The sequence below is a fragment of the Amphibalanus amphitrite genome, unplaced genomic scaffold, assembly GCF_019059575.1.
Source record: "Amphibalanus amphitrite isolate SeventyFive unplaced genomic scaffold, NRLGWU_Aamphi_draft 000320F_arrow, whole genome shotgun sequence".
Taxonomy (NCBI): Eukaryota; Metazoa; Arthropoda; class Thecostraca; order Balanomorpha; family Balanidae; genus Amphibalanus; species Amphibalanus amphitrite.
The window spans coordinates 158,507-184,913 of NW_024881815.1; the positions used below are offsets into that span (position 1 = coordinate 158,507).

General features: G+C 49.5%; 1 protein-coding gene across 1 annotated transcript; it reads left to right on the plus strand.

Moving 5' to 3' along the window:
- The first annotated feature begins 698 nt into the window (after positions 1 to 698).
- LOC122388405 (toll-like receptor 7) lies at positions 699 to 16,975 on the plus strand. The gene is made up of 2 exons (XM_043379457.1): positions 699 to 833; positions 12,497 to 16,975. Exon 2 carries the CDS (start codon positions 12,765 to 12,767, stop codon positions 16,758 to 16,760), a length of 3,996 nt encoding a protein of 1,331 aa, XP_043235392.1. The 5' UTR covers positions 699 to 833; positions 12,497 to 12,764; the 3' UTR covers positions 16,761 to 16,975.
- Positions 16,976 to 26,407: the final 9,432 nt, after the last annotated feature.

A 26,407-nucleotide genomic window follows, 5' to 3' on the forward strand; every position in this document is an offset into this window, starting at 1 on the left:
GTGTCAGCCGTCGAGAGTTCAACACAAACAGGTGACTTTACATTGAATACGGAAGGCGTGAAATGTCATGTTATAGTTTGCAAATGTCAACATCCATAGGTCAAGAATGTAACATCCACTACCAGCAATCGGGCTGAACTGTTGCTATCAAGGCCATGTTGCTACATTTTACTGAAGGGTTGGAATTTCACCGCATTTACCCCATGTCTGCCATCTGTTATTCAAATATCTAATATTTTGTCTTTCTTGAAAATGATCTTGCATCATCAGTCAGTTGCACTTGTGCTCCGGGTTTAAATAACCGTAATCCAATACCAGACACTTGTTTCACAATCTGCATCAATCCACGCATAGCTATATTCTTGCATACAGTAGCTGCGAAATGCAGATATTTTCATCACGAGTGGAGTTCCCTCCTGTACTCACCCATCCAGCCTCCCGCACTGAAATCCGGCGTCTGACATCTGACGTCCAAATCCCGTCCTCGAGCTTCGGTGGTTCATTGACCGGCTCTGTGTCAGAAAATCACGTCTCAGCTCAGCAGAGCAGCCCCCTCCCTCCCCTCCCCTCTCCACCGGGGCGCGTATCATCCCTCATCTAATCATGCCCTGTATCTCCGCAATTAAAGTGCGCTGCGCCGCTGCCGGCCGGGTCGCCGCCGCCGTCCGGAACCGCTCGGCGCGGGCGCAGCGTCGGGCCGGCGATGTTCCGGGGAACGTCGGGTCCGACGGGCGTCCGTCGGTGTCGGCAGTCGTCGCGGCGCCGCGACCGAGAAGACCGGGACGAGCGGAACGGTCGGGAGCACCGGGAGAGACGCAGCAGGGACGAAACAGGTGAGGAGGAAGAACGGTGGGAGAGTGGAGAGCGAGGGAAGTAGGGGTCAGTTTGATTATTAGAAAAGGCGCGAGCCGTCGGTCTCGGACTGAGAGGTAAACATAGTGACTGATGAAATGAGATGCTGGGTGCATGCATCGGATAGCGCCGAGTGAGTTGTTGCTTTGATGTGTCTCTCGTTTGATGTGAAATGAAAGGACAGGTCGCTGGGTGACGCTTTGGTCGCTGCTTTGATACATTCTGGATGTACAACAATGCAGAAGTACAAATAAATAAAGATGAGCTGAGGCGCAGCTTCCTTGCATATCACAGGATAAAGTACTAACGTCAGGTTATTTGTGCGCAATGATAAAGAGAAAAATAATTTGCATGCCTGGTCTTCGCAAGCTTTAATATGCACGAGCCATTGTGAGTTGTAAAATAGCTAGTCCGCTCAAAGCGTTTCACCATTTATGCGCACAGAAAATGTTCTGTGACGGCAGTACAAATGGTCTAAGTTGTCTTTTTGTGTGTAGTTGCAGCCTGCAGCGAAGCCCTCAGCAACAGCTTCCAATACTGCTGTGAAAGGCATTGCAGAGGCGTCGTTTGGTCAACTCGTGTTTTGTGCGAGGCCGATGCCTTTATGATAGGGCCTACAAAGAAAACTGCGGCTAAATTTATCGAAGCTCTTTGGATCAATCGAGATGTTCGCTGGCAGATATAGTTGCTAAGGTGAATAAACCTGTAATATCGTTATTCGCCACAGCTCAGTCGACTATCCGTGACCGTATCCCCGGGGCCATCGCTGACTACCGCTGCCTTAAATCAGTAGAGACGTGAGAAGCGACTGAGTTAACAACTCAAAAACTTCCTTTTGGTGAACAATGCTTGTTCAGTCCGATGTTTGGAGTTTAATTGAGATTATGACAAGTCAGGTTTCTGTGAATGGGTATTGGGTGTTGGCCGGCGTTGACGGCGCGAAATACCGCAGCGAACGGTCGCTGGGTGGTGTAAATTGTCCCGGGACGGTGGACGGGCACTAAGTGTGAATTAGTGCCAGTGGGTGGCACGGCTTTCCGATACTGTTCGATGGAGGGCTGCAGGTGCAGGTGCGCAGCAGTCACTGAGTCTCTGTAGCGGCCCTGTCCCGTCTCGCCCCTCCCCGGCCGGTGATCGGTGATCAATGGTCTCGCATGGTCCCGCCAAACACGGCACAGTTCACGGCGGTCCGACCGTGTGAGCAGGTCTGGTGGGCTTGTGTTCTATCACAAAGTGTTGTGTCTTTTAGCAGTAAAAAATACGTTTACATTTATATTGAAAAAACTGATGAGCAATAAATACAAAAGCTGAACATACATACTCAAAATGAAAACCACAGTGGACCACTATAACCACCAATGCATAAAATCATGATCATCCAATTGCTTTACTATCCACAATACAAACTCCACCTCGCTGACGCAGAACTTCCTCTGCCAGCCATACTGAAACGCATTTAGTGGACAGGTATCAGCGAGATTAAAAGCAGTTCCCATGTAAAGACTTCCCAGGCTCTAATTTGGGCCACTAAAAGCTGTCACTGAGAAAGTCGCCCAGCATACCTGCACCCCTATGATAGCGAGCCACGAGACTTATGCGACGAGTTGGAATAGTCGAATATGTGGATTTTCGAGCAAAAGGTTTTGTTCGTTCGATATTTGGCTGATACATTATGAAGTACTTATGCTTCGTTAAACTATAATGCGGTCAAAAATGAGTCAAACATCAAAGAAATATGCCCGGATAGGATAATGTCTGCATGGTAAGGCGGCACAGACCGGCGCTGTCACAGGACCTGAGCAGGTGACAGGATGGCGTGTGATTTTGTGTCACATCCGTGACATCCCTTAGTCATAGTACACGGCAGAATGTGGACACTCAACAGTCGCACCCCCAACTTCAAAAACCGGCGTCACTCGTCATGTTCTAGCCATCGGACAGCGCGGTCAAATTGAGAGGCCAGTGACCACCCTCGGCCCTTGTCTGGGTTCCCCTGTCACCTATTCACATTTCACCCGTCATAAGATATTCACCTGTTACGAGACGCACACGCCACGACTGATGCAATGACCGCGGTTCCTCGCAGTCCAGAAGTGGACGGTCGGTCACTTTTCGAGCCGGATTCATTCCAGCTCCTTTGAAACGCCCTTCTCTGAAGTGACCTGGCAGTCTGCGGGCTACAATGCTTCATAGAAACGATTTGTGACGTGACACAAAAGCTGGACAAGCGACGGCGAGCGGAAGGTTTCAGTTTCAGTTCATGAAATGAACGTTGGTAAGCCTAGTCTCATGCATGTCTGCATGTTTCAGGAGGGTTTGGTATTACATGTATTGTGTTTTGTGTACCCTTACAGAGAGCAGATTCATTAATAAATTGTCGGCAGTGTACTGCAACTCCGAAATTAGATGAATGAGTTTGCAAACCAAGGTTAAAAGAGCAGAAGGCAGACAATGCTCAGTTTCTATCTCTTCTTATGCTTCCTTTCAGTCGTTGAATGACCTGACAAGTGTTGACATGAAAATGCAGAGTTCCTTTCATCCATGGTTCCGTGTTACAAATTATCGCCGGTGTGCGCAATTTAATGCTCATTTGCCGGAATAGTCTAAAGTCGGGCTGAATTACAGCGGGGATCGATGAACTTCTCATGAAGTTGGCCGTTGGATGACGCGCTGGACTCCAAGTAGGATCAGATTAATGTCCTTCCAAGACGGCCCAAATGATTCTCATCACTTATTTAGCTCACATACCACATACTGCGCATTTGTTGTGCGGTGCTCTGAGCTCTCACCGGTTGTAGTTATAAATGGACAAGTATTGTATCGAGAGTACATGAACCTCCAGGCTCCACGAATCAAACTATTAAAACAGTTACATTATATCAAACTATAATGTAACTGTTTTAATAGTTTGATTCGTGGAGCCTGGAGGTTTATGTACTCTCGATACAACTCTCACCGGTTGTATTATGCGTAATACATGCCAGGATATTTCTTGATTATTTACACAATGATGCGAACGGAATCTAACTTTTGGAATTTTTAGACGTAAGAATAAAAAAGAAGCACACCGTGTGATTTTATCGTGCCAAAAGGACATGGGTCGCGTCGTATTTCCACATGATTCTAGTCGTGGTTCAAGGCCAGCAACTCAAAGATTAAAGGGACCCTCCCACCTTCAAAAAAGTTAATGAACTGGCACGAAAGTGATGTCGCTCGGTTCAGAAAGAGCGAAAACGAATATCTACCAAATTTCATCGAAAAATATTCACCGGTTTTCAAGATATTAGACTTTTACTTTTGTTTACTTTTTGGGATCTCCGCTGTTCCTAGCGACTTTATTTGAAAGTGCGGCATTTGTTGCGCGCAAAGCAGCATATACCACCGCGTGCTACCAAACGTTTTAGTAAAAGATTTAAAAATCGTTAGATCTCCGCTGACGTCACAAATTCTAAGGGGGCATACCAATGCACTAGCCCCTTAGAATCCGAAAACTGCAAGTTTGAAATTCCATATCTCCGAATTAAAGCATTTGCCGATATTGTGAGTGCCCAAACCGGTAGGGGAAGTTGGGGGAACGCCGAAGACTTTTTTTCTGACGCCCGTAGCACGCAAGGTAGACAACATACGCTATTCTTGTTGGCGTCATTCGAGAGGCCAGTCTTTTGCCTTTCAAACATACCAGGCGCATTTGATGAATTCGCATACCGTTAAGCGCACAAACTAAAAATATCAAAGAAGTGACTTTTTCGGCGTTGCCCCGGACTGCGGGGAAAGCCGAAAATGGGAGAAATGATCTACGGGGAATGCCGACATTGATGTTTTGCCATTTTATCTCAAACTTTATCCAGAATTCATCAAAGCTGACACACGTTTCAAGAGCTTGAGGACGCGGTGCACACTGGAAGCTATAATTGTGTGATATAATAAGAAAATGCCAGGTAAATCATTCCTTATAGGTAACAGGCCGTTGTGTCTGTTGAAAGTGTAATTTGTGTGACTAAAAATACGCGTTGCTATTCTACAGCAGTAAAGTCCACGTAGCGTGCTTTTAACACGTGCGTAGTCGCACGTTTTCGGCATTACCCCAGCCAGCCATACTTTCATTTGCAGGCCCATAACTTTTCAACGTGCTGTATAAATTTCAAATAGGCAGCACACTTATGCAAAGACATGCTAAAGATTACTTGACCGAATTGGCCAGACAAACGGTAGCATAATGAGTAAAAAATGCAGCTTCAAAGGCGCATGTAGTACAAGGGAAACGTACCTTGAAAACGCTCTTGGCGCCCTCACAGTCGAAGTATTCCGAATGACGACTCGTAACAAACATGCGATAATTGTAGTCACTTAAGCCTCAGAGCATCACTGACAGGTGGCATCCATGTCTTACGGTTTTCGAAATGTCTCGAATTTCGGCTTTGCCCCAACTCCGGCATTGCCCCAACTTCCCCTATTTGCAGGCCATGGCCACCAATTTGGCTATCTCAACTCAAAACTAATGTTAAGGTGGGAGTGTCCCTTTAACATAACAGGGTGAGACACACCGAAAGAAAGTTATATCGTTGAAATTTTGTGAAGTGGCGATTATACTCCTCAGACGGCTTTCTGTTCAAATAACTTCTGCCTTATTCAGGTAGTCCAGCCTGGTCTAATGATCTGGGTATGGCGGTGCCCAGCAAGGAAGAGGCGTGAATCTCTACATATATACCCTGCGTGAATCAGGGTCAGCATATGGTGGGCTCTAGGCTCTAGCACAATTTCCTTATGATCGGTTTGACACGTGGACCTGCTACAGTTTATCCCGCCCACCTAGCTGTATGGTGATGAGGGCGACATGGTGTTTGTCTTCATCTGTTTGAAGACATTGGAAGACAGCTCGAGGCTGGCAACTAGCGGACATTTTGCTGGAATAGTTAGGATAGGTCAGCTGTAACTCACCTGAAATATGTTGGGTTTTATCTTCGAATTCTTTTGCGAACCTGGGGCGACGGGAAGTCAGATGGTGATTGGTGACCCTGTGATGCCACTCAAGAACCGCACTTAGCGTATAAGCGTATATCAAAGCCATGACTACCCATCCACATTTAGGACCGTTTTATCTGGAGTTTCGGTCTGTTTCTGTGATACAATATTTCAATTAATGGCGCAATGCAATGACGTTATATGTAGTATCAGCCATCAATCAGTAGCAGACAAGTTTTCGAATTCGCCACTGCAGCCTGACCTGTATGGGGGTGCGCGCTGCCGCTCTGTCGCTGCTGAGCCAGCCAATCACGGCTCTCCGTCCGGTCACCGCCTGGGGCAGTGAGTGACCTTGAGCCACGCCGGCGGGCTGCTGTGCCGCAGGGCAAGCGTCAAGCTGACTTCCGAGGCCCAAACACGCTTGGCCCTGTTGATTTCAGTTTTGATCGAAGGAGTGGAATTGAGGTGAGCGGGAAATCCGTTGCCTGTCAACAGTCGGACGACGAATGGAAACCAGCTTCGACGAAGCGTAGAACTCTAAGCTTTATGCTTTATGCAGCAAAGTAAAATCACTCAGCTCTGTGCATCATGCTTGAAAATGAAATACAATTGAAAACAAGCATTCATATCTATTCTCCCTCTTGTGCCGACAGCTTTGTGGCCCTTATCAGCGTGGTTTATGCCCGGCGCGTCGCTCGTGGCGGTGTATTTGCAGAGCCCCCGCCCCGCCGGAGCAGTTGTCGGCTGTCGGCAGCGACTCGGTGGCGTGTCGCCGACCCGGTGCCACCAACTGATTAGCCTCATTATGAAATTATGCCGCCAGAATTAGTTGGAATGAACCTGTGTTGACACGGAGCAGCTGTTCGGCCTCGCTGAGCAGAGCGGCGACACAGACCGCCACTCGCCGGCAATTGAATTTGGTCGGGTTGGCCACCCCTGGCCCTGCTCGGGTCTGCCACCCCTGCCTCGGCCGGGCTGGGTGGGCCTCTCACACAGATGGTGCTCCACACGGCTCCCCAGAGCCTGAGGCACCGCCGAACGCGGCCCGCGACTCGCACGAGCCAAAGGTCATAGCGGTTTCCAATGTGAGCTGCCGATTCCAATCAGACATAGGTTTGCACGCCGTAATGGTTTGTATCTTGCATTTATAGGGCGTATTTGCTGTTTTTACTTGATTCGCCTGACTAATGGGGAGATGCTGGTCACGTTTTATTGATAACCTGACATGCTGGAGGGTAGCCCATAAGTAGAAAATAACGAGGTTTTATTTAGGTCTGCTCTTTGGCATATGGCTTCGCAACAGTCTTGTTATAACAGTCCTGTATTAGAAATGAAAGAATGTGTTAACTGGAACAGAACTGCTTGAAACAGATTGAATGGTGTGAAACGTTTTTTTTAGCATGATTATGATTATAATGGAAACATATTATGATGCTAGAAATTGACCTTATGATACTTTTTGGACTTATTTTAATGTCATTTCATTGTATCATGAGAATAAGGTCATTTCCTAACATCATAATATTCATAATTATGCTCAAACTAGCCGTAGCTCACCTTCAAATAATGAAAATCAGATGGAATAGTAATCTTTTGCTCATAACTAAAGTAAGCTAAAAACAAATCCAAAATATTTTTTTCGGTGCTGGACCTTCTTCAGTGGAATGTGGAATTCCACTGAAGAAGGAAAAGTGGAATTCCACTGAAGAAGGTCCAGCACCGAAAATATATTTTGGATTTGTTTTTAGCTTACTTTAGTTATGAGTTAAAGGTTACCAATCAATCTGATTTCCATTGCTTGAAACAGATTGAAATTTCAGCCTTTTTATCTAAAACATGTTTCGCTGCAGCTGATCTCTACATATGATAACATTTCAATAAGATTTTCATCAATATTCTGTCACGAATAAGATGCTATGAATTAATCACCGAATTACTATTTTCAAGAACACAAACTAATTAAAAATAAAAACAATATGGACTTGTGTTTGGCTGGCGCTCATTGTCTTTGGAAATGGTTTTCTGTGACGGGGAGCCGGGCTGGGTACGGGGGGCGTCATCTGCAATCTGGCCGACCGCCAGGTGTGCGATCCGCAGCCCAGGTGTGACAGTGAGACATCGATCACTCAGATACAGCTCCGATAGCACCCGATCCATACCAGAACTGTAGAGCTGGTCAGTGGTCAGGCGAGACGCGCGATAGGTGGAACAGAAACGGCGACCGAGGGGATGATAGATGGAGGCTGCTCTGGAAAATTAACTTAACCCGCGCGGGGCTGGGGTCTCCAGCCGAACGCGCGGGGCTGGGGGGGGGGGGTAAATTTTACCCCCCTGTTATCTCCCGAACTAATGGTCCGATTTGGAAAATTCAAACGCCAATCGAAAGCTCTCATCACGAACTACTAAAAACATGTACTTAATTTAAAGTTTGAGGTCAAGGTCAAGGTCAGGTCAAGGGTACAAATTGGGGCATTCCACGTCAAATCGAACAAAAATCGGCTGTTTTGCACCTTACCATCAGCGATTTCATTATAAATTTGTGAGCGAGTTCCTGTGTCGCCCCGAACATTACATTGATGTTTTTTGCACATTCTGACCACAGGTCTTCTAAATGTTTTAGAGTGGGCTATTCATAAGTTTTGAAGAAAATGGCACATATGCAAACGTATGTTAGCACGCGCAGTGGAGGGGGAAGAGTGAATTTCGCCCCACCCCTCCTGTTTTTCGCCAATATCTCATAGTATTAATGCGAAATTAATTATAGCTACCTGTCCAAAATTGAATTGCACGTCTCATCGTGCAAGCAAGAAGAAAATCGGTTCACAACTGGTCTAGTAATAGCGGTGTAAAGTGAACATCCTGTCGCCGCGGCGACGCGGCGACTCGGCAGCCGGCGCCGACCGCTAGCCGCCGCCTGAATTGTAGACTGTGCCGGGACGGAACGGAACGGTTCCGTCTTTACATCGCGCTCCTTACCGCTGATTACGTTCGATTCGCGTCAAATTTTGTGAGAAGACTAAGAAATATACAGCCAATCTTATGGTGTAAGAATTTTGAAAATCGGTTGGTAAACAATTGAAATATGAACGTGTAAACACAAAATTGTGATTGCTGCGTTTCCCGCGTCGGCCGATCCCTCCTCAGCCGGCGACATGTTACTCTTAGCAGGTCTCTAACTGCCATATTTATTATTGGATTAACTAGAAATTCCCCATACATACTCAAAAATGTATATTCTTTCGTATAGTGAAGATAAAAAGACGTGAAGATATCGTTGCGTGATAATGTTTTCGTTGAATTTTTGGCTTCATGATGCATTTCCACACGGCTCAAAATTCACCGCAAAATACCGTTTGCCTGAGACACTTTTACTATGGAACTTGAATACTTGACTACGATGACTATGTATTTCCATTCTCGCAGAGTTTGGGATATCACTAATCAGCAATCATTCATTTCAGAAAGTGTACACAAGCAAGCATGTCTTGACTCTGTCTTTCAAGGTCACGCGCGTTTGCGTGATGTTGATGCATGAAAACGGCGTTTGCCGCGAGAGTTATGAATGGCCCACTCCAATTTTTTCACAGATGGTTAGGAACATTGTGACGGACATAATATGTAAAAATTACCCGAATCGAAGGTGACGTGTTTTTTGCTATTTAAATTTTTCTGTTTTAATTCAAGGTCAAATGCATTTCAAGGTCACTTCAATTTAACTTTATAATTAAAAATCAAAGCCTTATCAATTGCATACAAGACCCTGTTAATATCATTTTGATAACAGAAAATTAACCAGAGTTATAGACCTTTAAAAAATTGATGTGTGGCATTTTTGGCTATATTCGATGACCTATATCTCAGCGATACTTTATCAAATTTCGAAAATATTATACGTAACTCAGTTTTGAACCATGCCCAGTCTGCCTACAAATTTTCAGAAAAATCGAAGGGGATGACGGATTTCGGTGTTTGATTTGACGTGGAATGCCCCAATTGCAAGTTTCTACAGTATCGGCCTTGCACCGTAGTTGCCGAAGAATGGAGTCATGGACTGAGACTAATCGCCCAAAACGTGTTCTTAGGCTACCAAGGCAATATTCGTTGCATACAATATCATTCAGAGGTCAAGGTCAAGGTCAGGTCAGGTCAGGTCAGGTCACCAAAAAACAAAATATAGAAAAGGGCATGTGCGACACATGTTTTATGGGTCATTTTACTCATAGAATTCAATAGGCACACTCAATAAGTGATATGGACCACCTCTGGATGAATTTCAGGTCGAGGTCAGGTCAAAGTCAGGTCAAGTGAGGTCAAATTTTGAAGTTGGTTGTTAAGGCCTAAAAAGGTATCTATCTGATGCAGTTTTTCACGGCGAATCGAATGGTGCTATTTTTGTTTCCGTACGAGGTCTAGAACTTCCAAAAAAGTCATTTTTCAAAAAAATTGTGTGTCGTGACGTCATAAAATTTTGAATAACTCCCACATTTTTGAACCGATTCTTCTAAAATTTGGTATGTAGGTGCACATAGACCACTTCTCTGACATATATTCCGGTTTTTTCGATAGACTCAAAATTTTGGATTTTATAATGATTTTCCAAAAAAAGTCAGTTTTTTGAAAAAAATTAGGCCAAAATTCAAAATTTTCAAAAAACCGAGATAGCCATTTGATAGACAAAGTAAAATTACGTATAACATTTTTGTTACGTCTTGATTCCTTTAAAAATGAAGATGTTAGCGGCGTTTGAACTTTTGCCGTTTTTGAGGCGAAAATGGCGAACATGACGTCACTAAAACGTCAATTTCTCAAAAATTTTCCGACGGATTTCGCCCAGATTTTCAGGAAACGTGTCAAATTGATGCAAGAAAAGGTACTGAAAGTTTGGCGGCGCTGCGCGCCGCCGTTTTTTGGATATCGCAAAAATTCGCGAGGGGGGGTAAAATTTACCCCCCCCCCAGCCCCGCGCGGGTTAATGGCCGTAATTCTATTAGGGTGCTGATATCAGTCAATGGTAGTCCAAAAGCCAATATTAAAGAAATTTATAAGAACAGCCGTTTCAATTATTTGCCATTCTATGAAGGAAGTTTCAAGATATTGCAAATAAGCCTGCCGTGCCATTTCGTGCTACACCTACGCTCACTGTTCGTTAGGTCATATCGCGCCGCGGACTTCCACATGGTCAATTTAGTTGATAAGAGCCAATGCCATTCAAGGAAATATTTCAGCGTTAATCGTTGCATTAATGCTGCCAATTGAACTCCAAAATTAGCGCCATGTGTCATTAGATTAGCAATGACGGAGCTCATTGCTGGCTCCTTTAGATCTCGGCTCGCAAGGAAACGGAATGTATTGCTTCGTCATTCGTGCATGTGAGAAATAAATAATTCTCATCTTTTGATTTGAAAATATGTAGGTACCTAGGTACTGATTCGCTCTGAAAGCAGGTACCTAATAGCAAAACTTTCACATCTTTCCAACTGATATACACAGCTGCATGACTAACTGGAATGATTTTTCTGACAAAATCCTTATTCTACTCCTTTTCTCTCATTGTCCTTCCTCATCCTCCTTATTTCCCTCTCCTTCTCCTCATATAGGGGAAATTCAAGAATCATCAGCAACACTCAACATGCCCACATGGCCGACGCGCCCTGCGCCTCACTCCTTGCCACATATCATGGTGACCTCAGCCACACTGTCGGGTGACATCTCAGCCCAAATGACGTACGCGGAAGGTCAGGACCGCCGCCGGCGAGCGGCCACCGCGTCCATTTGGGACACGAATCTGGCCATGATCCGTGGCCGTCCTCGGCGACAGAATGTCAATCGCCGCCGGGCCGGGCTGCTGATGGATCCGCGGCCCGCACGTGCAGCGGCTCATTGCAGCGGGCGCGGCCGGCGGCGGCGGCACCAATCTTCCGACACGAGCACATCTCTCCGTGGGATGATGTGATGAGTGCGGAGTCTCTGTCCGACCTGCCAGTAGCTCATGGAGACGGCTCTGACGTGCTGATAGAGCCGCCGGGAGGCAGCCAGCGGGGTGGCGTGGGGAGCCGACTGGGGCGAATAATATGTATGGTATACTGCATACTGCATAGGATGAAACAAGTAGGTATGTTGCTGCTTCCCTCGTCCATTTGGAGGAAAGCCTTGACGTGTGGCATCGAGCTGTGCCGAACGCCCATCTCGCCACCTCTATCCATGATTTACTTACTTTTATTAATAATTCCCAATTTCAGTGTAGGAAGGGGCTGGTGACGACTTACAACCATCAGACAACGTCGTAGTGTGCTTAAAATGGTGTCGACAATGACACAACAAAGACAGTGGCGTCCGTTCTTTTTATGAAATGGGAAAAGTTGTTAAGTTGCAGAAGATATGAGTCGAAGTTGTGTTGACTTTTGTATCTGTTTATGAGATCAAGAATCATATCAGCTACACTATGATATGAGAGATTGAGACCTAGTAGCGACAGCGGCAGTACCGTCCACGGCTCTGAGTCTGGAGAGCCGGTATCGGAGTCGACTGAGTCTGGATCGTTATTGCCCCGGAGGAGTCGGGTCCCGATTTATTGAGCCGCGCCGCGGGTCTCTGGCCCGTCTCCCTCCGTCACGTGCAGCGGCCGGCGTCGTAAAACGGTCCCATACCACCCGTGTGACGCTCCGTATTCCCTTTGTTGCAGATCCAGGCGGACTGTTAAGACCGGAGGAAGTCAGAACACCGACCGCCGGACTGCGACCGAGGCGAGGCGCGTAACGCAGCACCGTCGGCGATGGAGTCGGACGGGCGGCGAAAAACGGCGTCGCCTGCGCCGCGCCGGGCGGCCGACTGACGGAGCGGCCGCAGGCACGTCGGGCCCGTTTTTCGTGGCGATGTCGGCCGGGTCATTAGGGGCCGAGTCGGCGCCGACTGCGGATCGGCCCGCCGGCTAGCCGACGAGAGGTGACGTCATGGTTCGGCGGTGGAGGCCGCTGCTGGCGGCGCTGCTCGTGGCGGTGGTGGGGGCGGGAACTGAGCGGGCTGACAATGCCACCGGCTGTGTCTGGACGGCCCGGCCGCCGGCCGTCACCTGCCACTGGCGGCACGTGGCCGGTGAGGACGCCGTGGTCCCCGAGGAGGGACACCGGCTGGCCGGCCAGGTGTCCTCTGTGACCGTCTCCTGCAGTCGGCGGCACTTCTTCCACAGCCAGCTCGGAGCGGGCGCGTTCGCCGGGCTGGAGGGCGTGCGGCACCTGAAGGTGCTCCACTGCAAGCTAGATGAGCTGGCCAGAGAGCCTCTGGCGCCGCTGTCCGACCTCCGAGAGCTCACCGTCAGAACGGGCAACTCCGACTGGGGATCACGACAGCTGCGGGTGCCTCCGCGGGCCCTCGCCGGCCTGCGGCAGCTGCGCAAACTCGACCTCAGCTTCAACGGCATGCAGAAACTGGAAGTGGACTCGCTGTGTGGCGCTCCGAATCTTCATCGCGTCATCCTGGCGCATAATTCGCTGGAAGTGTGTCAGATCGGGCTGTCAGGCTGCCCCAGCAAAGTCCACCACCTCGATCTATCGCACAATCAGCTCGGCGACATCCCCTCGGGCTGCCTCTCCGGGCTGCGTCACCTGCGCTCCCTGCGACTCAGCCACAACCGGATCCGGGCTCTGGGAGCTGCGGCGTTCGAGGCGCTGCCGCAGCTGCGGGCCGCCATGATCGAGTCGAACCAGGTGAGGCACGTCGCCGAGACCGCCTTCTCACAGAACACTGAGCTGCGCCGACTCGAGCTGCAGGACAACGAGATCGAGCGGCTCGGCGCGACCACGCTGCGCAGCCTGCGGCACCTGACGCTGCTCAACATGTCGCATAACGCTCTCGGCACGGACAACGGCTCGGTGTCTCTGCGTGGCGCGCTGCGGCTCACCGTCCTCGACTTATCCCACAACTCCCTACCCGAGCTCCCGGAGCTGGATGGACTCTTCAGTCTGCAGGCCCTCAACCTCTCCAACAACCGGATCTCCTCCGTCAGCGGCGAGCAACTCGAGCAGCTGGTCAACCTCGGCACACTGGATCTGAGCGCCAACTGGGTGCAGCGTCTGCCGACGCTGGCGCTCCGAGGACTGGCGCAGCTCACACTCGCACAGAATCAGATCCAGACGGTGGCTCCGGCGGCGCTTGTGGGCTGCGCGGCGCTGCGCAGTCTGGACCTGACCGACAACCTGCTGCAGACCATGCCGTCCACGGTGTATCAGCTGAGGTATCTGGAGGAGCTGAAAATTGCCGGTAACAGGCTGGAGAGAATCATTCCGCGGTACGAAGCAAGGGGCAGGGGTGGACTAACGCGGCTCCTTACGTTGGATCTATCCAGAAACAACATAACCACGATACAAAGCACCGACCTACTGCCCATGTGGAACGTTCGCTGGCTCGATCTCGGAGACAACAACATCTCTAGCGTTGCAGTGGGAACTTTCCAGAAACTAGGTGCGATCTCGATGCTGCGGTTAGCAGGAAATCACATCAGAGAGGTCGGCCAGCTGTTCATGGCGATGAAAACGCTACATCATCTGGATCTATCTCGTAATCAAATCACTTACTTTGACCTCGGAATGATTCCTCGAACTTTGCGTTACCTTGATTTAGGTTTCAATAATCTGCCAACGCTGAATAACACCTTCAACGTTGAAAATATTATCGAGTTAGAAGTTCTGAACCTGACAAACAACGCCATAAACGAACTAGCAGCTGGTGTCGTGCCGGCCCGCCTAGAACGGCTAATACTCAGTCACAATAACATTTCAAAGATAGCCAGCGACGTTTTCAACAATCGGACCGGCCTGAAGTTGGTAGACCTCAGCTGGAACAAACTCCGTGCTCTGAATGACTTCCCGTTCAAGAACCGGTCCCTGAAACTGGGTGGAAATCCCCTGATGTGCGACTGCACGATGGAATGGCTACTGACCGGTTCAACGAACATCATCGATCGCCATCAGATCACCTGTGAAGTAGCCGACAGCCGGTGGCGGGGTCCCCGTTCGCTGGCCGCCATGTCCCGGTCCATGTTCTTGTGTCAGTACGAGACGCATTGCTTTGCGCTGTGCTTCTGCTGCGAGTTTGACGCGTGCGACTGCGAGATGGCGTGTCCCGAGGGCTGCTCCTGCTTCAATGACCACCTCTGGAGTGTCAACAGAGTCGACTGCTCCCACCAGAACCACTCTCAGATCCCGCAGCCGATGCCGATGGACGCCACGGATGTCTTTTTGGACGGTAATGCCATTGCCTCGCTGGGAAACCACGTTCTAATCGGACGCAAATTCATGCAGAGGCTGTACCTGAACAACTCAGACATCGACGCTGTCGACAACAAAACCTTCAACGGACTAACTGGACTGCAGGAGCTGCATCTACAGCACAACCGCATCCACACGCTGGTCGGGTACGAGTTTGAAGACCTCTCTAGTCTGCGTCTCCTCTACCTGCACCACAACCAAATCGCCTGGCTCAACGCCAGCGTGTTCCAGCCTCTTCAGCAGCTTCAGGAGCTGACCCTGCACCACAATCAGCTGACTGAGCTCGATCACTGGCCGTTCCTGTCCAACCAGGCGCTGTCGCTGCTCACGCTCTCTGAGAACCCCTGGAGCTGCGGCTGCAGTCATCTGCGCCAGCTGGGAGACTGGCTACGCGCGGCTGCCGACCGGGTCCCCGACGCGACTGCGGTGACCTGCTATGACCCAGTGGTGTCCGCGGTCGGTCCTCCGCTCCTGGAGGGGCCCCAGGAAGACTGCCGCCGCCTGCCGACGGCGGTGCTCTCCCAGCGCAGAGACGTGTACGTGTCTCTTTCCCTGTTTGCCGTCCTCTCCGCCAGCGCGCTCCTCCTGTTGGCGGCGTGTGTGTTCCTGTTCAGACGTCAGATTCGGTACCTCCTGTTCACCGAGCTGAACGTGCGGCTCGGCGAGGCCGACGACGGCGAGGGCAGCATGTTCGATGTGTTCGTCAGTCACGGCAGCAAGGACACGCAGCTGGCCAGTCAGCTGGTGGCCGAGTTGGAGACGGGCCACCCGCCGTACCGCTGCTGCGTGCTGCACCGGGATGTGCCACCGCAGCCGGCCGCCATTCGGCGCGCGGCCGCCGCCAGCCGCCGCGTGCTGCTCGTCGTCACACAGAACTTCCTCGACAACGAGTGGTGCCACTTCGCCTTCAAGTCGGCGCACACGGAGGCGGCGGTGAGCGGCCGGCGGAGGCTGGTGGTCGTGTGTGACGGTGGTCTGCCGGACGCCGACACCGACCAGGAGATGACCCTGCTGCTGCGCACACACCCGGTGGTCAGGTGGGGCGAGAAGCGCTTCTGGCAGGCGCTGCGCTACCGCCTGCCCCGGCCTCGCGGCGCCCCGCCTGCCGAGCCGTGGTGGCGCCGGTGGCGGCTGTCGCGGGCCGGAGCCGACTCCAGTCTGACACGGTCTGTCAGCTCGTCAGTGCTCTGCGAGCCCGTGGAGGGCGTCGAGACACTCGATCACCCCGAGAAGGGCTCCGCCGCCGAGACGAGCGCTCTCGTCCCCGCCAAAACGCCCGTCTCCAGCCAGGTACCGAGTCTGTACGTGGAAAAGTACGATAACTCGCGCGTCTACTACACAATAGACTTCCACGAGCGCTCGTCAGGGGACGAATCCGTCCCGCCGGCCGCGCGACATGCCACGCTGCACACCTATCAGAACAGTGACGGGGGCGGCTCGCCGCGAGCTTTCGATGCCTCGCCGCGGCAGTGTCTGTCCGGCGGCGGTGGGCCGCTCGTGTGGCTGGATAGGCCGGACGATGGCCGCGTCCCAGAGGCAGTGTACGATGATGTGGCGGGCGAGGGGGCGCGACCCGAGCCGGACGCGCCCGGGTACGTGCCGGCCAGCTGGGTGTTTTACTCTGTCCGCCGACCGTCCGGCAGCCGCAGAAACAGGCACTCCGGCCAGACGTATCTCGTCTAGAGGGTGGCACTACCCACATACCTGGTGTTTCGTCCATGCGTCCAGTTATTGAGGAATGCGCTCGTGTATGTATTGATGCCAATATGGTCGGTCGCGTCCACGTGTTATTTGCTGTGTAAATGCTACGTGACGATCTCATGATGATCTCAGCTGTCCCGAGTATTACAATTTATTTCTAGTTTGTGTAGATAATAAATACATTTTTATGATATGAATACGTGCATTCATGGGGGTTTTATCTATCTAGCGGTGGCGATTGCAATCACATTATTTGATAGCGTCACGCAATATGAGGGACATTCGAGGCACACTTGCACCTAACAGCTAACAGCAACGTAAATAGGCACCAATCTGGTCACAGTCAGGTATCAGATAAGTGACTGACGCGCCTGCATTCCCACATTTCTCAGCAACTGCCCACTGCCCAGTGCATCTCCCAGCCGTGGAGCCCGATCTCCCGTCTCACAACTGAACTGGTATGCTGCACCGCAGGACACAGAACCCTGCGTCGGTATACTGTGCCGCATTACAAGCGCTCGCCCGGCAGACATCAGCTGCGTCGCATCGCGTCGTAGCGACGACCAGCCACCAAGCAGTTGCCATTATCTGTCAGGTACGCTGAATGGTCAAAAAGACATAGGTATGTACTCTCCAAAGATTGAAACCAAATACGATATATCATTTAGCGCGGAAGTTGACAGCGTCTCGCAAATGACAATATGAAGTCAACGTAAAATAATTAGTAAGTTAACTATGTCTCCTCTCATCTCTTTCTTCCCTTAGGCTTCTCTCTCCCTCTCCGTCTCTTTCTCTCGCGATCTCTTTCTCTCCATCTCTATTTCCCTCTTTTTTTCTCTCTCTCTCTCACTCTCATCCTCTCTCTCCCTCACTCTCCTTATCGTGCGATGCTATCGTTGGCGTGTGAGGCACCCGCCCTTCCCAGTTCTATTTCTTCTCTCCCCTTATTCGCTCCTCTTTCCCACCTACACATCCTCCTTCCCTTGCGTGCCTTTCTGGCTACCCCAACTTGACACGTGGCTGACTATTTGCTCGGAGAAAACACACCCTCCTGTGCCATCTAGAAGCACTCATCATTATGTGTCGGCACAAAGGGAGGCATCGACCATCGGTCCAGTTAGCACAGGCACGCGCGGGGCCCTCTCGGCTGGCATGCACGCTCCGAGTGCCTCATGAATAGAGCAATCTGGGGAGTCGATGGTTTACCAAACAGCCCGCGCAGAGACTGTCTGAGAAGGCAGCGGCAGCGGCGGCGGTCCGGCGGCGGCCGTCGTTTCGCGCGACACGCACGAGCTAGCAGACATTGGCAGGCCCGCCGGATTAGGGACCATTCCGGCGATATTGACAATCGCGCCACACCGAGCGGAAAATTTCTAATGGAAGTTAGCTGGCAAGAGGCGCATTCTAGAAAAGGTTGGGAATTTGAGCGGGCCTGTTGAACGCACGGTACGGCGGCTCACTACTGAAATTGCTGATGGCTGCGGAACGCCAGCGGCTGACTTTTATGGCTGCCGGGAAATCCTATTTGGAGCCGACGCTCCTGGACTGGAACACTTAATGACGGATTTACGATATCGAAACATGTGCTCGAGAGAATTATGGGTCCTAATTGACAAACTCTCCTTATGGCTAAGTGTTTCTAGCCGAATTGCTGTCTGCCTGAATTCCGAACAATATGCAATTACCAATCAAATTTTGTGGTGCGCTTGTAAATTAGTCTTGCTGAATGCAGAATAAGAATACCAATGCTGCCTTGAATTTGAGGAGCGTTTTATACACCTCGTTAAAAACACTGAACAGAGCTCGCTGCATTTATCATAAGTTTGTCATAATAAGAAATGTTTTATTTACTTCACCCACCGTTATTTACCTGACCTGTCAGCCTTCGACAGTGATACTCCGATGGTCTGTCACAGTCGGTGGTCCGTTATCCGTGCACCTGACGACGTGGTCCATCCCGCAGATCAAACGGAGGGCCCATATAGCCATATCGCGCATCAAACGGCCACAGTATCACCGAACAGTACATCAGCCGATAGTGTTCAGAAGATAACGGCCATTTGCCTGATGGGTATCTGCAGCAACATCTATCATAGCGCCACACCACTCAAATCAATATTTATCACCGCATAACCGCGCCCCTTTAACCGACAGAGCCTGTTTAGGTTCCCGGAAATGTCAGTTTGATAAACTGCCAGTCACGGAATACCTCCATTCTACAAATATGATGACTTCGTGAACTGTGACTATTGAGAAGTCCCCAGGCCGTGACCGGCCGGACCTGACCTGGCACCGGTGACCTAGACGGAGGGTCCCCACCCGGGACACCCTGGGAGGGCCGGGTAGCCGGTCGGGTGGATCACAAACAAAGCAGGTCCATCCGGCCCCTGCCTGACAGTGGTCCAGAGCCGGCGCTTGGCCACCGGGACGGGTCCATGGGTCTGGGACCGGAGAGACATCCATGGCGGTGGGAGAGATGGGTGGCGCCGCGCTGGTGGGTTTCCGCTTCCGAGTTATGGTGTTTGAAGGTTCTTAGAGGACTGATTTCATGAATGACACCGCCGCGAGTACGTGCATTTCCTATTCCACATTTGACTAGCTGGAAAACTAAATAACTCGTAAATTAAAACTTTTAGGATCAACTTCAAGCTCATTGTTCACGCGTAAGAATGAGCAAATAATGGTGTCGAGCAATTCTCATGTAAACGAGATAGGTATTTATTCTCTAGATCGCCACGACCCAAGTACTCTGTTGAAACTAACTGAATAGGCTAATTCGAAATTAACATCTCTTGTAAGCGAAATACAACTACCATGATTAATAGAAGGATGAAGTGGATGAAGTTTGCTGGACAGAAAACGTTTACATTCTAGTCGGAGGAAAAAGCTCTAATGCAAATACAAAGTTCCTGAGTGTCTAAGCAGAATTATGCAGGTGCTATTTTAATTCAAATTGGATCCGTTTGTAGCTAAGTGAGAAGTTTTAAGATACGGTCGAGAGAGCTGAGTGTTAACAACGAGATTTTTTGCAAGTGTTGATTAAGCCAACATCCACGGCGAGAATAAATCGCACCAAAGTTTGAACGCATAGGTATTCTCACCATAGGTGGAAGAACAGGGGGGAGGGCCATAACATTTTTCCAGTCATTTTTTAAACAGTAAAATCTTTATTTTGGATTTCAATACAAAACTAAGAGCAGGAAATGGTTCAGCAAGGTGAGGTGAGCACAAAACTGCAACGAATTCCTTCATGGGGTTATTAGTGCTCCCACAAAGTGACATTGAAGCTCTACGCCTATGATTCTTACTGTTGTAGAATAAGGAAGCAAAATGGGTTAAGGTGGGGAATAGATCGATGAAGCTCATTTTATTGTATCGCCCGCACCGTATATGAATTGAATTATGACTTAATTTTATTTATTTATTTATTTATTTTTCTTTTCATCGGACAATCACAAAAATGTGGGCATTACGACGGAAACCAAGAGACCGAGAGAGAGAAAGAGAGAGAGAGAGAGAGAGAGAGAGAGAGAGAGAGAGAGAGAGAGAGAGAGAGAGAGAGAAAGAGAGAGAGAGAGAGAGAAAGAGAGAGAGAGAGAGAGAAAGAGAGAGAGAGAGCGGGAGAGAGAGAGAGAGAGAGTGAGAGAGAGAGAGAGAGAGTGAGAGAGAGAGAGAGAGAGAGAGAGAGAGAGAGAGAGAGAGAGAGAGAGAGAGAGAGAGAGAGAGAGAGAGAGAGAGAGAGAGAGAGAGAGAGAGAGAGAGAGAGAGAGAAAAGACACAGCTGCTCACAACTGGCACAGGTAATTCCACAACATTAACATATGCAATCCACACTTAACCACGATTTCTTCATATCCTGCCACATAGCTACTTATGAACGGTAATTATATTACTTAAAGCTCGTAACATGCCATGTGAGCCAAATCTCCATGTCACCTGTATTCCACATTTCGAATTCCAATCAGCGTCTTCATGATTTTTAAGACGGCATGGAGTTTCTGGACAGCCGATACAAAGTCACTACCGACTAACTTAAACATCTCAAGAGGTCAACTGCTCACGGCCCTCGGAGCATCTCTCGCGCTGTCTCTGAGATAATCCATCTCTCGGGGGCTTATTTTCGGTTTGGGCCGATAGCGCTGGGCGTCGGTGACAGCTCCAGGAGATTTACCGAGCTGGGTGCGCTGGCAGCGACCGGCCGGCAGACACTCCGCTCCGTGGCCCGAGCTGGTGCCGAGCCAGCTCCCTCCGGTAAATCATACACACCCTCTTATCCGACGGCTGCCGAATAGGCCCTCATATGCCGACGGCAGCCGACCAGCGCGTAAAAACCAGCTTATATCAAGCGAGAGAAGTATGCGGAATTAGGGAAGCTCAAACAGCTCCCCGCGTGTCGAAAGGCTGCGCGAGAGAAAAGCTCGAGGTGAAAAATGAGTGCAGCTTCCTTTGAAGTCGCGGATGGCTCTAGAATCGTATTTTGTTCTGTTTCAGCGCGAATTTCTCGGAGCTTTATGCTAGCTCGCTTTTGAAGTGAGAGATGTTATGCTGTGGAGGGGAAAATCCGACAAGATAGCATTTCCGGCCTGCTTAGTTAAGCGGGGTTTGTCGAAGTGTCACTTGCTGCAGACTAATGTGTTTTGTAAATACCTTTTCTTGTAAATGATCATCATGGAACAGTCTAACAAGACGCCCACCTATATACATTATTTAGCCTGTTCCATGCAACCTTGCTCCAGTCCAGCCTTTGCGACTGCGCCCTGTACTTGTTCTCCCGGGCAGGGTCACATGGTCTTCACGCCAAATGCCCCGGGGCGAAACGATCGGTCTCACTGCTCGCCCAGCCAAGCGAAAATGGCCCGATGGCTTAGACCAGATCCAACAGAAACATTTCACAGTTGTGTGCAATTACAAAGTGACTACCCTATCGTCTTTTTTACAACATAAAAACAACACCTGAGTCCTGAAATGAATGCAAACTACCACATTTTCAACTGAATTTGCTGTTAGGAATTGTTGATTGTTGCTGCCTTCCTTGAAGAGAAGAGAAAAATAAATGCCTAAAAAGTAATAATAATGCTTTCTCGTAAAATGTTTAGCTTAAATTGCAACGCTTTGGCTTTTGATCCAGTGACGTAGCAAATCACACATGTATCTGCATTCTGAAAGAAGTGGAATTTAGTGCCTCTTTACCGCTACTGAACAGGACAAAACTTCTTCGCCGACAAAAGAAACGTTTGATCCCGGAATACAATTGCACTGGAAAAAGAAGTTTTAGTGTAAAACAACCCTCTTTTGAACTGAAAACAATTTTCCTTTAGATAATTTGTTTATTTGGTTAACTATTTTTATACAATTGGAGCACTTTTCAGTCTCGAAGTGTTACCAGCTGCTTATATTCATTGGTATATACTTATTATTATCATTACACCTATTATTACTTGCCGTAATGTCGCAAAACAGGTCTTATATGCTCTCGATATCATTTTTTCTTCTTTTCAGGTGCCACTATAACATCACGTAGAGAAGCATTGGCGTGGTTGCTTACGACGTTGACATCAAAAGAGCATTATATCATTGCCACCTTCTGATGTGCAGTGATACCCAGCGCTGCTGTTCCAAACCACACCTTCCCGCACCCCTCAGCGCTACCACGGCATAACGAGGTGTGTCGACTTCCCGACCGGCCCCGTCCCCTTCGACATCATTTGTATGCCGGACACAACCCACGGAAGAATGGCAAGCAAGAGACAGTCGCTAGCGTTACACTGCCATCCCCCGGCACTCTGCGGTACCGCGAAGGGCGCCCCTGTTTGGGGAGAGATGATCGTCCCCGCTGCCGGGCGCGACTGATCGGATTTATCACACGGGTCTCATTTGCTCCCCGCGTGACTCCGACTCCAGTGAATAATCACTCGGTAACGGAGGCTCGGAACGGTTAGTGGGGTGGGACACGGGAAGAGGTAGCCCAGGCTAGTTGGTTTGTTTGGAGGTTTGAATGTCAGTTTGTAAGGAGAGAAAAAAGCATACCTAACGAAATTGACAGATGACACCGGTATATACGAATATGACAGATAACACCGGTAAATCAATAAGTGCTGCATATTTTCATAATCGTGTATAGTGTATACTGTTGTGTATAGCACGAATGATTTAAATAAATTCTCCGTTTCCTAATCAAATTGAACGGTTTTGCAATGCTCCATCAAATGGGCTGCCTATAATGCTACTTGTCTGCTCTATACATGGTATGTATGTACTATAGCCCTCGCATGTGTAGGGGGGGGGGTCGGATGGACCCCCCCCATGGTTTTTCGCGAATAACTCGCGTAAAAAGCGGCCGATCGCAACGAAACTTTCAGTACCCTCGCATTGATCAATTTTACACCTACCCTGAAAATTTCATGACCCTGACCCAAATGACCTTTGACCTGTGACCTCTTTTCCGAGACCATGTTTGGCCGGAATCGCGATTTCGCGTATGTCGGCTCGCACTAGCCGCGTGTTTGCAAGCTTTTCGTGGTTTCAAACGTTCAAACATGTGATTTGATGTTACTCCCGTGTGTGTCAAGGTCACCTGAAGGTCAGGTCAGGTCATTGACCTTTGGTGACCTCGGATGACCTCGGGTCACTTTTTCGAGTTTTACATGTTTCTAGGCTAGTTTTTGGAGCTGAATTCGAATTTAGCAACCATTTGAACATTTACGAAGTAGTTTTGGTGACTTCGTAACATGTTACGAAGCTGTCAGAGGCGGTTGCCACGTACTACGAATACCCGTCACGACGCCTACTGGTTGACCTGACCTGACCTGACCCGACCTGGTCTAAATGCTTTAAGACATCATCTGTGATCAAAACTAACACGATATTCGTGATCAGCACCCCGAAAAACCGCTTAGCAGCCACACTTTACGACTTTCTAACAGGTCCCGATTTTCCCGACTTTGGGTCATTGACCTGACCTGGAAGGTCAACCAATGACCTAGGACCTTAAAATTGGGTATCATCGGCTTCCTCTCGTCACGGGCAACACGCTCGTTTTTTCCGCGAAGCTCTAGCTCGATCAGGGGCCAAACGGCAAGGGGGGGTCCAACCGACCCCCCCCCCCTACACATTAGAAGCTGGCAAACGCCGCACACATGCGAGGGTTAATATTATCCAATTCAATACTGGTACGTTGGTTTCATTTTTCACGGTTATCAGATCAGCTATGCGCTGCGATGTCAGCCCAAGTATAACATGTCACGTTTCCTGTGTTATGGGTCATTAGACGGGCATTATCAGATAGTAAAATTCCATTATGAATTGTTGACCATAGGTTGAGGTTGTTATTAGGAATTAAGAAGCTGTGTTGAAAAACTGAGCTGACAATACAGAGGCATTTTGCCAGAGTAAATTACCTTGTACGAAAGGATAATAGATGATAATGAGGACTGTAACTTAGCTTAAGCACGTTGGAATCGGTTGCATGCATGGTCTACCTTCACATGTTTTCAAAGGTCTTCTCAGGATATCGCGCGGCTGGTATTTTCGTATTTGGCATAAACATGCCGGAAGCTGTAAAATAATTAAAATTTCTAGATAAGCATGCACTGAAAACAATTTAACCCAAGGCTGGCGAGTAAACCGGTGTTTTACGGGTCCCCTATCCGCAACCATTTTTAACCACCCTCCCACGAGTAGTGCTAGGTCCCATTGCGGTGTAGTCGTACTTGCTCTGAGCGAATATAACCGCTCTCAGCGAACAAGTCCGCTGAGAGCAGGGACGACTACACTGCAATGGGACCTTACTGTACTCCTGGGAGGGTGGTTAAAAATGGTTGCGGATAGGGGTACCCGCAAAACACCGGTTTACTCGCGGGCCTTGGGTTAAATTGTTTTCAGTGTGCTTTGTTTGAGTGCAGGAATGTGTGTTATCAATGGCTTTTACTCATAACCTAAAGTGGGCAAATGCCAATATGCATTATGCATTGGGGATCCCGTTGAAATAAACCTATGAAGAATTTTACCTCAGGATCTATGATTAAAAAAAAACTGTCACAGCGAAATTTGCTCGCTTCATCTCCCTCACAGACACTGCGTGATAGCTCCGCGGCGCCACTCTGCATTCTTCACGGCGCGGCCCATGCGTCAGACACAGTCATCATTTGGCCAGAGCCGACACCGACCCCGGCCGGCCGTCATCCTGCCGAGATTAACAGCCCTCAGCTTGTCACGCCGCGAATACAAGTAAATAACGATACCACGGCCCTGCCTCTCCCGCTCCCTATAGAACCCACTTCCCCTCATCTGCTTTGCACCCCATTTGTGATACATACACCCGCCTGGCTTTTGTCACTCTTGCCTTTCCCTCGGAGCTCCCTCCTGACTCCAGTCTCATGCACTGCTAGCGGTCACCCCCCTGCGTTCCGTCCCCCGGTGGAGTTCCCGGCCCTGCAGAACACCCCACCGGTCTGATGACGTCGAGCTGGATCGTCCGCGGGCCAGACAGGGGCGGGCCGACGGCAGCGTCGTACCGTCGCCGGCTATCGGGCATAATTAATGAGCGGTCCGCGCCGGTGGCCACCGCCGCAGCGACTCCTGTCCGCGGCGAGGAGCGGTCGCCGATCATCCATCCCACTCCGGATGAGCGGCCGGAGCCATTTGCCTCGCCTGAGGCCAGTTGTAAGTTATGATACCGCAAGTGGACTGGAAAATCCCACAGTGCGTGTGCTCGCGTCGAGCGGTGGCACAGAGCCGATGTTTGGGGTCTTACATGACTCATGGCCTGAGTTCGGCCTAAGAGCGCGGTAACAATAAACCAGACAGACCCTGACGTCCCAGTATGTGAATTAGACGGGCCCTAAAACCCCAATATGCGAGTCAGACGCACCCTAATACTGTGTGTGATTCCGACGGTCCTATATCCGGTAATGTGCGGGAGCAGGCCCCAGGTCAGACTCCACTACGCTGTTCTGGACGCGGCAGCGATGTCAGCTTCCGTGGACCTCCGGAGATCGGCCGGAGCTGCTCCGGTTATGGAGCGGCCGGTATTACACGGCGGCAGACCCCTGTAATCGGAGCGGTTTGACCCGATACCGGGCCGACCGCGGCATCGCATGGCCATAACAGCTGCGGCCCGGCCGTCCAAGAACATGAATCACCCAGAGCGGTGCTGAACGAGGGCCGCCGAATAAATTTCTGACGGTAGAAACCTGGTCTTCCGGTGTTTCTTTTTTAATCGTAGTGGTGCGCAGGGGCTATGATTCAAAGAAAAAGACTGAAACTGAAGATGAAACAGCACAAATCTAACTATTGTAATTATAGTCATGCTTTGAAGAGAGTTAGATAAAGGTGATTCATATATCGCTCGCAGAGAGGAATTTATGTGGTTACGCAAGAGGATATTAGTTTTTTTTTTGTTAAGACACGACACGAGTACTTTATTTGAGAAGTATTTAACAATTTGCTTACGATTCGAGTTATATGCTATCAAAGAATAACAGCCTACAACACTAGTAATCGTATAGCCGACTTCCCCCGACAATCTTTCCTTCTGTGATTACTTCTTCATGTTCCCTGTTTTCAGTTCCTTTGTGTCCAGATATCACTTTATGTCTGTGGAACTATACGAGCACATGCATATATATTTC